The following is a 12,838-nucleotide window of genomic DNA, read 5'->3' on the forward strand; positions in this document are numbered from 1 at the left end:
TCGTCATACAATGGCTTGGTGTGCCTGTGTGGCCTTACGGTTTGGCGCTGGCGATGGTGGGAGGACGTGCACCGCCATGCAGGCGATGTGACGAGTGGAGGCATCGGCACGTGGGAAGGCGCCGTGTGGAGCCCGTTCATGCAGCATGTGTGATGCGCATCAAACGGTCGCTTGCTCAACTCTCTTGACCTTGACTCGCCACCACGGACTCAGCTCCTCTCGTCGTTTGCTGCCGACCACACCGCCAAGTCGCCGTTGGTCTGCTCACGCCCATCCTTCCGATCACCACGCCGCACCCTTTAGCCCGAAAGAGCTCGCGCTGCTCCCACACTGGCCTAGAGCGGAGCATCCCAATCTCGCAGCATCGCCCGGTCGCCCGGCAGGCAGAGCGAGCACGAAAACGGTAGAGAAAAGGGGAATCATTATTAGGGTAGGTACCGACTACGGAAAGACACAGATGAACGGAACGGGCCGGCCGCGACTTCATTTGAGCACATGTGCGTGTGTGAGCGCAATCGGGTCTGCGCAAGGCTCGGGAAGGGTCCTCATTGAAGCGGAGATTGTGGGTGACGAGCCATCTCCGGCGGTATTGGGGAGAGCCCTGGCCAGCCGCACCCGTCGACATGCGAAAACAACGACAAGAGTACCGACACCCCGCAGAGCGACCGCCCAGACTTGCCTCCCTGGTAGAGGCCGCTTCGGTGCAACTATGGTCGTGGGCCAGCGACGCCGCTTTCGGCCGAGCTCTTCTCGTCCTTCAGGTGGCCGGATGCACGCAGGGCGGCGATGCGCTCTTCTTCTTTGCGCAGGGAGCGCTTGTTGCCAATCTGCCAGGCAAAGCCGTACGCGAGCATGCAGACAAGCATCAGAGCTGTGAGATTGTCAGTTGGTGGGGACTCGAGCTCTGAGGTCGCCACTTGCTTCGTGGCAGGTGCAGCGCTAAACATACCGATGAAGCCGAATAGGATGCCCAATTCATGGCCGAGCGACGGCATCGGCACATAGCAGAGCCTCTTGTCTTCGGCAGTACATTCACCCATGATTTCTGATCAAGGTCCTTCCCGTTTTCGGCGTTTGCTTCGTCGCCCTCGCAGTCCGGGATTCCTATAGGCCAGTCGAGGGTCAGCGCTGTCAGAAATAAGACGGTATCAGCCTTGTCAAGAACGTGGTCGGGCATGGCGTGGGTTGGCGGAAAGGATGTGAAGAAGTCGGCCAAGTGCTCGTCCCGCCTTGGGGTTAGCAGGAATGCGCCACTTACACACTTGGTCTTGGCTCCGTGTGAAAACTGAGGGTGTTGGCGATGAAGACACCACAGTCGCGTCACGGTAGGCTGATGGAGAGATGCAGAGGGAGCACGCTTACAGCGATGGAAAGTGGGCATGGACCAGCAGTTATATTACCCGGCATCGCAAGGCTTACCACGACGACAGCGGCTGAGGTGTGAGCTGACAGGCTCCCCGGATCAGTCGTTTGCGTGTGTGCGGGGTGCTGAGGCGGGCGTTCTGCCTCGCCGCTGGCGGGATGAACGCCGCTGATGTCATCAGGCGCAGTATGCCTTTGTGCGACCCGATCAAGACAGGCAAGGCGGCCTCCTCTGACTGACTCGCCGACGTGCGGAGAGAGCCCCGCAGATTCCTAGTCGCCACGGCTGCTGACCTCGGAATCCACCGAGCTGGTCCACTGGGGTTCAGGGTCCGACAGAAGCTTGAACAGCGGGCCCGGAAACGGAGCATTCTCATCCTCTCGATAGAATCAATTTTAACCTAACAACCATGTAGTTACAAGACCGTTCATATCGTAGCAGTGCAATCAGTAGCCTTCAGCCGTACCACTATGGACATCAGTAGCAAATGCGTCCCCAAAGCTTACACTTGCAAAGAGAGTGCAGTGACCCCCCAAATACTTGCACTACTTGACCGAAGATCCGTCGTTCCTTGACCAACCCAAAAACCTTGCAACCACGAGTGTCCATGCCGCAGAAGAAACAGAAAAGCTCCTCCCAGAAAATCCTCGTAGACGTAATCGAACAAGAAAGATGCTTCAACGTTGAAATGATGCCAAAACGCACATCGCAGAAGTCCAGAGCAAGAGGTGAAAAACGGGACCCAAGGAAAGGGTATCGTAGGGTATCAATACTTTGCGTCCGGATCCAAACGCTTTCGCGCCAACAGTGACCGGGAACAAAACTCCAAAGAAAATTTACGAGAATCCGAGAGCGGGTAACTTGTGCTGGAAAATCCGCCGGGGATGGCGTGGAAGGAACACCCAATCAGGTCGAGTCTACCCATTCGCGGCGTACATCTTCGTAGAGCTCACTGCAGCCGTCGAACCATGGACATTCCAACACGTCGGCAATGGTGCACCGCAGCTGAGGATCCATCTCAAGACACCCACGGACGAGCTCGATCGCATCCTCGTCAGCCCCGACTTCCCGCAGCGCCTCCTCGTCCCACTCGCCTTTAGTGATGAGCATGACGAGGGCTGGCTGGAAGTTGTGGCTGAAGGGTCGTTTGCCTGTGAGCAATGTATACGCGATAACCCCGTACGCCCACATATCCACTGCAGTGGAGTACAGCGGTGTTCGAGCGTGCAATAGTTCTGGCGAGGCGTAGTCCAAGCTACCGTTGACGCAAGTGCTGGTATCCGAGGGACCGACGTTACTATAGGCAGACTCTTCCAGGGGGGACGGCATGTTTCGGTTTTCGTTTGTGATGAAGTCGGCCATGCCAAAGTCGCAAACGAGAACGTTGCCACCTTCCGTCTTCGCGTCCGGATCAGACATATCGAGCAGGCAATTCTCGAGCTTGATGTCGCGATGCACGACATGAACGTCTTCGTGCAAGTAACGGAGAGCCGAGGCAAGCTGGTATAGGTAGCGCTTCGCCAGTTTCGAGGGCAAAGCAGGATTGCCGGTCTTGCGATTCGCGCGGATAAGATCGAAAAGCGTGCCGCCGGTGTTCATTTTGGTGATACAAAAAGTAGCAAATGGGGTATCGTAAACGGTCAGCAGAGGTAGAATGTAGGGATGCTTCAAGTATCTCCAGATCTCGACTTCATGCTCGAACTCCGTCTGCAGCTTCTCGTTCTCCGTTTCATCCTTTCCCGTGACCTGTTTCCGTACGATTTTCACGGCCCGAATGATCTTCACACCGTCCTGGATCGTCGACACCTCTTTCACCACGCTGAAGCCTCCGAAACCAATCTGCTTTCCGATGAAGTATCCGCTATGGTCAGGGATCTCTTGGCCCTCGTCATCCGGCTCGATGACTGACGAAGCTTCTTCCTTACCCCACTGCGACAAGAACGCACTAGCAGGGGACATGGAAGAATTGCCGGATCGAGTCGAGGTCCGTCGGCTGCTCCGTCGCAGACTTCCTTTGTCGGAGTAATAACTCCTAGATCTCACACTGCTCGTCCGCCTCGATGTGGGGAAATAAGAGCTGTGTGCAGAAGCGAAGTCGATCGGCGAAGAGGCAGCCAGAGGAGATTGAAGGTAGTCGGCTGAAGCGTCGAGCGGGGTAAGCGATCCATCGTTTGTGGACACGGTAGTTCCAGAAGTGAGGGAAGCCACTCGATCATTTTCCTCTAACTCGGCGTCCTTGGCTAGATCGTCCACCGTCTCCTGTAGCAAAGGATGGCGAGACTGACCTGTCCGATATGGCAACCCTGGACGACGAATGTCCATAGGTTCTCCAGTGTGCGCGTCGTAGCGTGCCTTGTCCGTTTCGCTGTTGTTCCGGAAGTGAACCGCTCCGTGGTCATTGTGGCCTTCTTCAACAGCTGCGCCTCCCGGCCTCGCATCTTTCAGACTGACATAGGAATCAGGCTTGGGAAGGGGCGCGTCCATAGGGAAGCGGTCACCACCATCCAGAGTAACCTTCGGCGCAAAGCTGATGGCGCGATGGCGCTGGCTGAACGCCTGCTCCAGCGACGGCGAGCGCCGCGAACTGCCGGAGAGCATGTACTGATCGCTTTTCTTGCGCTCCATCCATGACCGCTTGTCTGGGATGTACATGCCCTCATGGTCGCTCGGGAAGGCATTGTCGGCGAGTTCCGAGTCGGTCAGGGCAACAGCACTGTCTTCATGGGGCCAGAGGCTATCGTCCAGCTCGGGGAACGGGCTGCCGGGGTGCTCGCCATCGTTGCGCTTGATCGAGGCGAAGGCGGAGGGTATAGGCTTCGGGGAGGCGCGGGTGTTGAGCCTGAGTTTCTGAAAAGTCGGAGAGTCCTCCGCTGGGGCCATTCGACCGCGGAGTTGCTGATTACTGGGGGGATTCGTGGGTTTCTTTGTTGGAGGAGGCGTCGCGACAGGCAGCGGAGTATAAAAGTTCGGCGGCGCCCCCACGCAGTGAATCAGCAAAAGCTGGCGGATTACTCTGAAGCTTGTGGGTGGTGGCCGGCGGCGAGGCCGGGGCTAAGCTGCAGGGTGGGGCTCAGCGAATAGGAAGCCGGCAGCGCTGCATCTGCGTAGGCGATGCGGTGGGATGAGAGTTGTCCTATGCTCGTAGCACCGCGCCCTGGGATGCGGATGACGTCGCAGTAGCGCAGAAGCAGGGAGCAAACAGAGCAAAAGAGAAAAAGTAGTTTGCCAGCTGCGTCGCAGACTTTTCTGCAGGGTGTTGCGCTGAACACCGGGCCCTGCGCACGGCGGCGCTCGCGGCTCTTTATGATTCCGAAAGCCGGCGAGCCCCGGACGCGCCGGGGGCAATGCCAAGCAGGCACACCGCAGCCATACGGAGCACTGCCGTCCATAGGTAATGGCCTTGGCGCGCCGCTGGATGGCGCGTTGCCTCACGGCGGGTTGCTAAAAGATTCGAGCCTTCCTGTATCTGTCTTACGGAGACGTGGGTAGCTGAACCCTGTGGCTGGAATCCTGGATGCATTTGTCCGGGTCTAAAGCTCGCGTCTGCGTCCGGATAAATGCTTCGTCTGCCCGTTCGAGTAGGCAGAGTGCAGCATCCTTCGCAGGGCGCAGGCGGATCGAATCGTTTGCAACCTACTGTGGCTGGGAGCATTAGTGACTTAAGCAGCGTCACTCTACCTGCCTGGGCCATCGCACGCAGATCCGACTTCCCACGCCCGGCTCGCGTCACTCTGCTTCCGCGGCCCTGCAGCAGATCAGAAGCAAGGACTTTGGTGCTGCCCAAACAGCCCAGCGCGCTGCGGGCCGCGCCTCAGAGACGCGACTGTGCAGCCGGATCCGCGCTGCGCTGACTTCACACGTGCGCTGGAGACTCAGACCCTTCATGCAGTGGGGCACATGCGCTGGCAGGCATTGACAGCATTGGCGATGTCGTGAAGCACAGCCCAGAAACATTGCGCAAAGGCGAGGCGGGCGATCTGCAGCAAACGGCGGCGCACAGCAGCGTCTCAGGATTATTATAGCATGCCGGCCGGTGCTGGGCGAGCGGGTTGGGCGGCAGGCGGACATTCCCAGCGCCCTCACGTGGGCACCGCCTCCAGTTGGCATGGAGCGGACGGCGGCGCGCGACGTCACGGCGATGGGGCGACCAGCGCGACGGCTCCGCTCTGCGACGACAATCTGGGTGTTTTCGGGCGAGGAGCGCGGTTCTGGTGATAATTTCACGCGCACCCGCACGCACCGGCGCGGCAGTCGTGGGCGCGTGCTGGCCCCGTGGTGCTCGCGGCAGCCGCGAAAGGAGTTTAGCCAGCCGCCAGAGCAGACCCTTGGCGGCCGTCGAGAGCTTGCCGGAGCCAGCCATCGATCGCAAACACGCTCAAGCCTCGCTGTATCTATCCATCGTCCAACCAACTCACCGCCCTCCGCTGCATATACCCTTCGCCCGCCCGCGTCGCTCAGCACGCGGCCCATCGCCCGAGTCTGCCTCTGCCAACCGAGACACGATCCCCAGCCAGCGTCATCGGCCTCAGAGGCCCCGACGACAAGATGGGTCTATCGGGCTACTGCTCCAAGCTGTTCAGCTCTTGCTGCGGCGGTGCGTCCCCGCTGCTGCCCGCCGCATCCACGCCTTGCTTCTGACCACCTCCCAGGCCGCTCCAAGGATGGGCTCTACGATCCTGTGCTCGCCGACAGTGAGCGGGAGGCCGTTGCTGACCTGCTTGGCTATCTCGAGAACGTGCGTGACGGCCCACGGCTGCCCCAACCCGCCGCCTGCCTGACGACACCTTGCTGATGAGCTTCTGCAGAGAGCCGAGACCGACTTCTTCTCCGGCGATCCTCTCCGCGCCTTGAGCACGCTCGTGTACTCTGACAACATCGACCTGCAGCGGAGCGCGAGCTTAACGTTCGCCGAGATAACAGAACGAGGTGTGTAGCTGCTCGTCGCTGCCACTTGTTTGACGTTGTCTACGTATGCTAACCGCAGACCTCCTGCGAACAGATGTCAGAGAGGTCGATCGCGACACGCTCGAGCCGATCCTCTTCCTTCTCCAGAACAGCGATATCGAAGTACAGCGGGCGGCAAGCGCGGCATTAGGCAACCTCGCCGTCAACAGTACGTCGCCATCGCTCCTATATCTCTCATACGCTAACAGCTCGCAGCGGAGAACAAAGTTCGCATCGTCCAACTCGGCGGTCTTGGTCCGCTCATCAAGCAGATGAACTCGCCGAACGTGGAGGTGCAATGCAACGCTGTCGGCTGCATCACAAACTTGGCAACGCATGAGGAAAACAAAGCAAAGATTGCTCGGTCAGGAGCTCTGCCTCCGCTCACTAGACTTGCGAAGTCTAGAGACATGCGGGTTCAGCGGAACGCTACTGGTGCACTTCTCAACATGACGCACTCTGGTATGAATTTGAAGGTGTCGCCTAATTTTAAAATCGAAATGGTATTAACAATTCAACAGACGACAACCGTCAACAGCTTGTCAACGCGGGAGCGATACCTGTCCTTGTCCAACTGCTTTCTTCCCCCGACGTGGACGTCCAGTACTACTGCACAACGGCTCTCAGCAATATCGCTGTCGATGGGCAGAACCGGAAGAGGCTGGCGCAGACCGAAAGCCGTCTCGTACAGTCGCTGGTACATCTTATGGACTCTTCGTCGCCTAAGGTTCAGTGCCAGGCGGCTTTGGCGCTGCGGAACCTCGCATCAGACGAGCGCTACCAGCTGGAGATCGTTCGGGCTCGCGGACTGCCCTCCCTCCTTCGTCTGCTCCAATCGTCATACCTCCCTCTCATCCTTTCCGCAGTTGCTTGTATCCGCAACATTTCCATCCACCCCTCTAATGAGTCTCCTATCATCGATGCCGGATTCCTTGGGCCTTTGGTCGATCTCCTCGGTTCCACGGAGAACGAGGAAATCCAATGCCACGCCATCTCTACCCTCCGCAACCTTGCAGCAAGCTCGGATCGCAACAAGCAGTTGGTGCTGGAGGCCGGCGCTGTGCAGAAGTGTAAGCAGCTGGTCCTGAACGTGCCATTGACTGTCCAGTCGGAAATGACTGCTGCCGTCGCTGTGCTTGCTTTGAGCGATGAATTGAAGCCTCATCTTCTGAACCTTGGCGTCTTTGACGTGCTCATTCCCCTCACGGAGTCGGACAGCATCGAAGTGCAGGGCAACAGTGCTGCTGCTCTTGGCAATCTCTCATCGAAGGGTATGTTGTTCGTTCCTCGAGAAAAGTGCGGTCATTTAGCTAACGGAGCTTCAGTGGGCGATTATACCATATTTCTGCAGAATTGGAACGAGCCCAATGGCGGCATTCACGGCTACCTTTCCAGGTTCCTCGACAGTGGAGACCCTACGTTCCAACACATTGCGATCTGGACACTGCTGCAGCTCCTTGAGTCGGACGACTCAAGGCTGCTCAACCTTATCGGCAAGTCGAGCTCGATTGTCACGATGGTCAAGAGCATCGCGGATCGCAACATCGAGTCGGATGATGAGGACAATGAAGACGGCGAAGGCGAGGTCGTCAGCCTGGCGCGACGATGCCTAGAGCTGCTTGGAAACACTCCTAAGACCCTAATGGAGGGTTGAGTGATCACATCTCCTTGATTCTATCGTTGTCCGATGGGTCGTGGCGTGGGCACATTCCCCTCTTCCGTAAGGCTTGATTTCAAAAAAATACACTTCCGGCGCAGGCAGGCGTTTTTCTCCGGACAATCCACCCGGAACGCGATTCAATTCTTCTGTTTTCCATTTTCATAGCGAGCATGGGCGGAGCAAGGATGTCATTTTCCTTTTCCTCTGTTGTCTCACACTAGGGCGTGTTTTCATTATACCACATTGATGTGCACGAATCAGTAAATCCTCTCTTTTTTTTCTTCTTTTTTGGTTTGATTTTCCTTGTCGCGTTTTGCTTTAGTTCGCGTTGGGCATCCGTAAGTTGGGAGTGCAGGTGGATGCGGACCGGAGTAGAGATTGGCTCTGTGTCTCGAGACGGAAGAAATTAAGAATGTGAAGAGCGAATGCAGCTTACCTTGTCTTCGTTCAGCTGATCAGTACTTATCTTTCATGGGGGCAGCTTGGTTGTAATTGAGATGGAAGAAACAAGGATGTGATGGCTGCTCCAGTGGGCGAAGTTTGTCGGTTGCGGTCGTGGGATGTAAAGCTCTTCAGGTAATGACCTCAGCATAGACTTTGAAATTGACGCGTTTGCTTTTGGATGCCTCGCCTTTTGACGTACCGCTACTCGAGCCACATACCGAATGGTCTCTTGTGCTCTTGCGCAGCTCCCTCGAGGCCGGAACAGCTCCCCTCAATCACCACCCTCCACTTTTGATATGCAGTTATGCGGTGAGATGATCGGGCTTGAAAGCCAATAGGAAGGTCATTCGGCCAATGAAGCACTGACAAGAAGGCATTTGGCGGGGTACAAATGCAAGATGGTGATAGGCCCATTTTCCCAGAGATCGAGGCGCCAGTTCCCAGGGCCGCCCAGACGAGATCGGACCGGGGCAATGTGTACCGCTATGATGCGCAGACGTGCGTTTTGTCATCTTAGTCGCTTAATGTTACAATAACATAAGCTTTCGCTAGCCTGCTGCTTCTGGGGCTGCGACGGTCGACGGTCGACATCTGGGCCAGTTTCCGCTTTGGGCAGTACTTATCGCAATGCTTATCGCAGCGCTTATCGCAGCTCAACCCGACGCCTCGACGTACGTCCTTGACGTCGTTTCGTGCTTTTCGCCGCCGATGATTTATGAGTACTATCATCCACGCTGAGCTTATCCGTTTACTACGAGGATAGCGCCTACGATCATGACGGCCACCGGCGGGGCCCGTTCCACCCCGGACGAGGCCCTCTTTCTTCGCCAAGACAGCAACGCGCAGCATGCATCGACTAGTGCTCATGAGGGTGAAGACGACGAAACCGCTCGCGTCTTCCAATCATTCCCAGGCCGACAACATCGTCGGCGCCGCATGAACCGGCGCGGGCTCTGGACGCTGCTGCTCTTGTTGGCGTTCACAACCATGGGCACACGACTGTTTAGCCTGCCGCTCAACCGTGCGGTCGAGCTGAGGTACTGCCGCGCCTACTACGAGAAGCACGACCCGTCGGTGCTGCCAGAGCGGCCCGGCGCCGAGATCCCGGAGTCGATGTGCAAGGTCAAGGAGGTGCAACAGCGGCTGGCGTGGCTGCAGGGCGTGGTCGAGACGCTGGTCGTTGGAATCGATCTTGCGGTGACGTTGCCGTTGGGATGGGTCGGGGATAGGTTCGGGAGAAAGGTCGTACTGGCGCTCAATGCGGTGGGGTTTGGATGTTTGGTAGCCTGGGTTGTACTTGTTGGTAAGTCTGACACTCAAGCTCTCTCCGGCCAAGGCTAGCAGCTGTTTGTTTGCACATGCCTCTTGTGGCGGATAAGTAACATGGTGCTCAGGTCGGCTTGATGGAGCTTTTTCGGTCGAGGCGATGGTTGCAGGGCCTTTCTTCACAATTCTCGGCGGTCACGATTGCGTCCTGACATCGACCATCTTCGCTATGGTGACAGACCTGACCGATGATCTCATCCAAAGGCGAGCATGCAATTCCTGATTTATGCTACGCCTATCACTCATACGCTAAAAGGACATCTTACATCGCCTATGTCTCGTCAGTCAACTATGTTATATCGCTCTTTGGACCATCATTGGCTTCGTTGGCTATGTCCCGCGATATTTGGCTTCCGTTCTATCTGAGCATCGGCTTCTTTGTCGCGACACTGCCTACAATCTATCTACTCCCCACCACGGTATCTCAGCGCAGCAAGACTTCTCCGGATGACGTTAGGCATAGCGACGGCCCCGAAGGGGAATCCCTCCTCGGTTCAGATCCTATATCGGCTGTAGGTCCCAACAAGCGTACACGACTTTCGGTGCGTCTGTTTGGACCCGTTAGAACGATTGCACGCTTGGTAGTCGGTCGCCACAACTTCCAAATCCACCTGATTGGAGGCTTCTTCCTTCCCGCACTCGCCTCCTCCAATACACATCTCCTGCCACAGTACACTTCTAAGCGGTACGGCTGGAAGTTCGAGCATGTTGGATATCTGCTGTCCATCAAGGCAGCCGTCAACATCACGCTGCTCGCTCTCGTCATCCCTATGACTATGAGAACACTGCTGAAGCGCATGCCGGGTAAGGAGGTGCGCCTAAACTACAGCGGCGCACAGATCAGCCTGGCAGTATCCATCTTGGGTGCTCTGAGCATTGCGGCGGCGGGGACAGTGGGGCTGCTGATGTGTGGTAAGCCTTCTCTATTCTATCATCTCACTGCCCTCTCACTCCGAGGGTTTCCACTCTGCCGCACATCCAGGATAAGCCACGAAAATGCACAAAAGAATCCACTGACCCATCGGATGGAGCAGCTCTTATTGTATACGCTCTTGGCTCAGCCCTCCCGGTTTTTACCATGTCTTTAGTCGAATCCGCACCAATAACGGCGACCGCCTTCCCCTCATCGTCTCCTTCTCCGTCCATTGCCGACGGTGATTCTCAACCGGATCAAGATTTCGTCCGGGACGGACCGAGCCGCACGTGCAACAACGCACAACAGGACTACAGCGTCGTCATGTTGGTCAAGACGGTGGGTTCGCTTTTGGGCGCGCCGCTCATGACCTTTGCTTGGGTCAGGGGAATCGGACTAGGCGGAGTGGCCTTGGGATTGCCGTATTTTTTGTCGTCGGTTCGTACTTGTCTACCTTATTTACTATACCTTGAGCAGGAAGCCACTTTTTTGACGTGTCCGGTCTGCTGATGAACGACTCAGATTCTGTACGCCAGTGCGGCAGCTGTGCTATTCTTTTTGAAGCTTTGAATGGCGCAGTCGCGTGTAGATGGATGGTGACCCAAACCGACCCTAATGTTTCTCCGTACCAGAGATGTGCCGCTCTCTCTTTCAGAATGTGTTGTACTTTTTGGCTGTCATTCAAGTCACCTTCAAGCAGAATACCCGACTCAGCATCCAGCAGATTTGGAACTTGAGCCTCCGTATACTGCCAAATACACTCCGGAACATTTGAAAGACCTTGGATGGTGCCTCATTGTGTTCATTGTGGTGATACATTGCCGATGTACAATTAATTTCTTTTTGATGATCATGATACCATTTCCAGATGCATGACCGAAAGGCCCTCCCAGAGAATCCCGCGCTCACAAATCACGCCCCAAATTTTCCTCTCCGAAAGGCCTAGTCCAAGCATTTGGCCAAAACGAAGGAGCCAATTCTTGCTTTCCGAGTTCTCTCATGCATCCTCAGGATATTGAAGTAAGAGCACAGGAGCGGCCTACGAACTTAACCGCGAGCCTTGGTCTTGGGAGTACCGCTCTTGACACGGCGAGCCTCTGGGCGGTTGAGATGGCCAGCGGGAATCCAGCTCTCATCGAAGCCCTTAGCGCCAGAGGTGACAGCGGGACCGTCAGCGCCAACGACGCCAATCTGGTCAGCGGGGTCGACAGCCTTGGTGCCCTTGGAGGAAGTCTTGGCACGCTCGCCACCCTTGCCGCGGCCCTTCTTCTGGGGAAAAAGCGTGGTGATCCAAGTGTTGTAGATGAAGTAGCAGGTACCGGCGAAAACGGAAGCGAGGACAAGGTAGAGGAAAAGACTGCACCCAGTTAGAAACCAGAGGAGAAAACGTCACAGAAATGGGCTTACATCTGAGGGTCGAAGATGCTGGTGGGCGCCTCGACAATGCTGACGGTCTCGTTGTAGGCCTGGATGGTGTAGAAAGCGTCCTTGCTATCCCTAACAACGGCGGCAAGGTTGAGCTTGAGGTCCTGGGGGTGCATCTCGGTCTGGAAGCTATAGGTCAAGCTGGCGCTGCTCGCGGCTCCGATGTTGATGTTGTATTTGGAGATGGTCAGGTTGCGCAAGGGCTGGCCAGTGGCAGGGCTGAGCAGGGAGCCGCCGATGAACTCAATCGTGACGGGCTCCTTCTCCTCGTTCTTGAAGTCGAGAATAGCATTGGTGGGGTGGCCATTGACGAGCTTCACGCCGAAAATCTCAGAGTTCGGGAACGAAGCGCTGACCGAGACAGCGAGGTTGGCGGAAGTGCTGGGATTCTCGACCTCCTCCTCGACCGCATCCTGGACGGAGAAGTGGTCAGCGACGAAGCTAGCGTGATACGACGCAGATGCGCCTGATGTCATTTGGAAGGCAATTTGGAAGAGCTTACGTCGGACGCGGCGAAGGCATTGGTCGCCAGAAGAGACAGGAGGAACGAGGCCGCGAGCTTGGGGTACCACATTGTTGCGAGCAAACACCGGGGAGCGGATGGAGAGGGGATGGGAAGGGAAAGGTTGAGCCCGCGAGAGGACACTTGGAGTTCGGCGGCGAAGCGCGGGCGAGGATGAGCCGTGGCCAGAAGGCCAAGCTTGTCGCGATCGGGCAAGGCGCGGCTGTGGGGTCGAAACGTCCATCCACAGCTCGCGGCCCG

The 12,838-nt window shown here is 56.8% G+C and overlaps 4 protein-coding genes across 4 annotated transcripts; 2 read left to right on the forward strand and 2 right to left on the reverse strand.

Moving 5' to 3' along the window:
* Nucleotides 1–2,269: 2,269 nt before the first annotated feature.
* SLS55_002525 (uncharacterized protein) lies at nucleotides 2,270–4,243 on the reverse strand (the record flags this gene model as incomplete). Its single annotated transcript, XM_066774006.1, has 1 exon — nucleotides 2,270–4,243. One exon carries the CDS (start codon nucleotides 4,241–4,243, stop codon nucleotides 2,270–2,272), a length of 1,974 nt encoding a protein of 657 aa, XP_066636573.1.
* Nucleotides 4,244–5,908: 1,665 nt separating this feature from the next.
* Nucleotides 5,909–7,961, forward strand: VAC8 (Vacuolar protein 8; the record flags this gene model as incomplete). Its single annotated transcript, XM_066774007.1, has 7 exons — nucleotides 5,909–5,957; nucleotides 6,013–6,098; nucleotides 6,169–6,289; nucleotides 6,363–6,476; nucleotides 6,524–6,769; nucleotides 6,829–7,578; nucleotides 7,633–7,961. The coding sequence occupies 7 exons, from the start codon at nucleotides 5,909–5,911 to the stop codon at nucleotides 7,959–7,961; spliced, it is 1,695 nt and encodes a 564-aa protein (XP_066636574.1).
* Nucleotides 7,962–9,398: 1,437 nt separating this feature from the next.
* SLS55_002527 (uncharacterized protein) lies at nucleotides 9,399–11,239 on the forward strand (the record flags this gene model as incomplete). The annotated part of the gene is made up of 4 exons (XM_066774008.1): nucleotides 9,399–9,679; nucleotides 9,994–10,649; nucleotides 10,826–11,072; nucleotides 11,215–11,239. 4 exons carry the CDS (start codon nucleotides 9,399–9,401, stop codon nucleotides 11,237–11,239), a joined length of 1,209 nt encoding a protein of 402 aa, XP_066636575.1.
* A 458-nt stretch (nucleotides 11,240–11,697) lies between these two features.
* On the reverse strand, nucleotides 11,698–12,649 carry IRC22 (Increased recombination centers protein 22; the record flags this gene model as incomplete). Its single annotated transcript, XM_066774009.1, has 3 exons — nucleotides 11,698–12,007; nucleotides 12,058–12,488; nucleotides 12,578–12,649. 3 exons carry the CDS (start codon nucleotides 12,647–12,649, stop codon nucleotides 11,698–11,700), a joined length of 813 nt encoding a protein of 270 aa, XP_066636576.1.
* Nucleotides 12,650–12,838: the final 189 nt, after the last annotated feature.

This window comes from Diplodia seriata (assembly GCF_021436955.1).
Source record: "Diplodia seriata strain FDS-637 chromosome Unknown scaffold_2, whole genome shotgun sequence".
In the NCBI taxonomy this organism is placed as follows: domain Eukaryota; kingdom Fungi; phylum Ascomycota; class Dothideomycetes; order Botryosphaeriales; family Botryosphaeriaceae; genus Diplodia; species Diplodia seriata.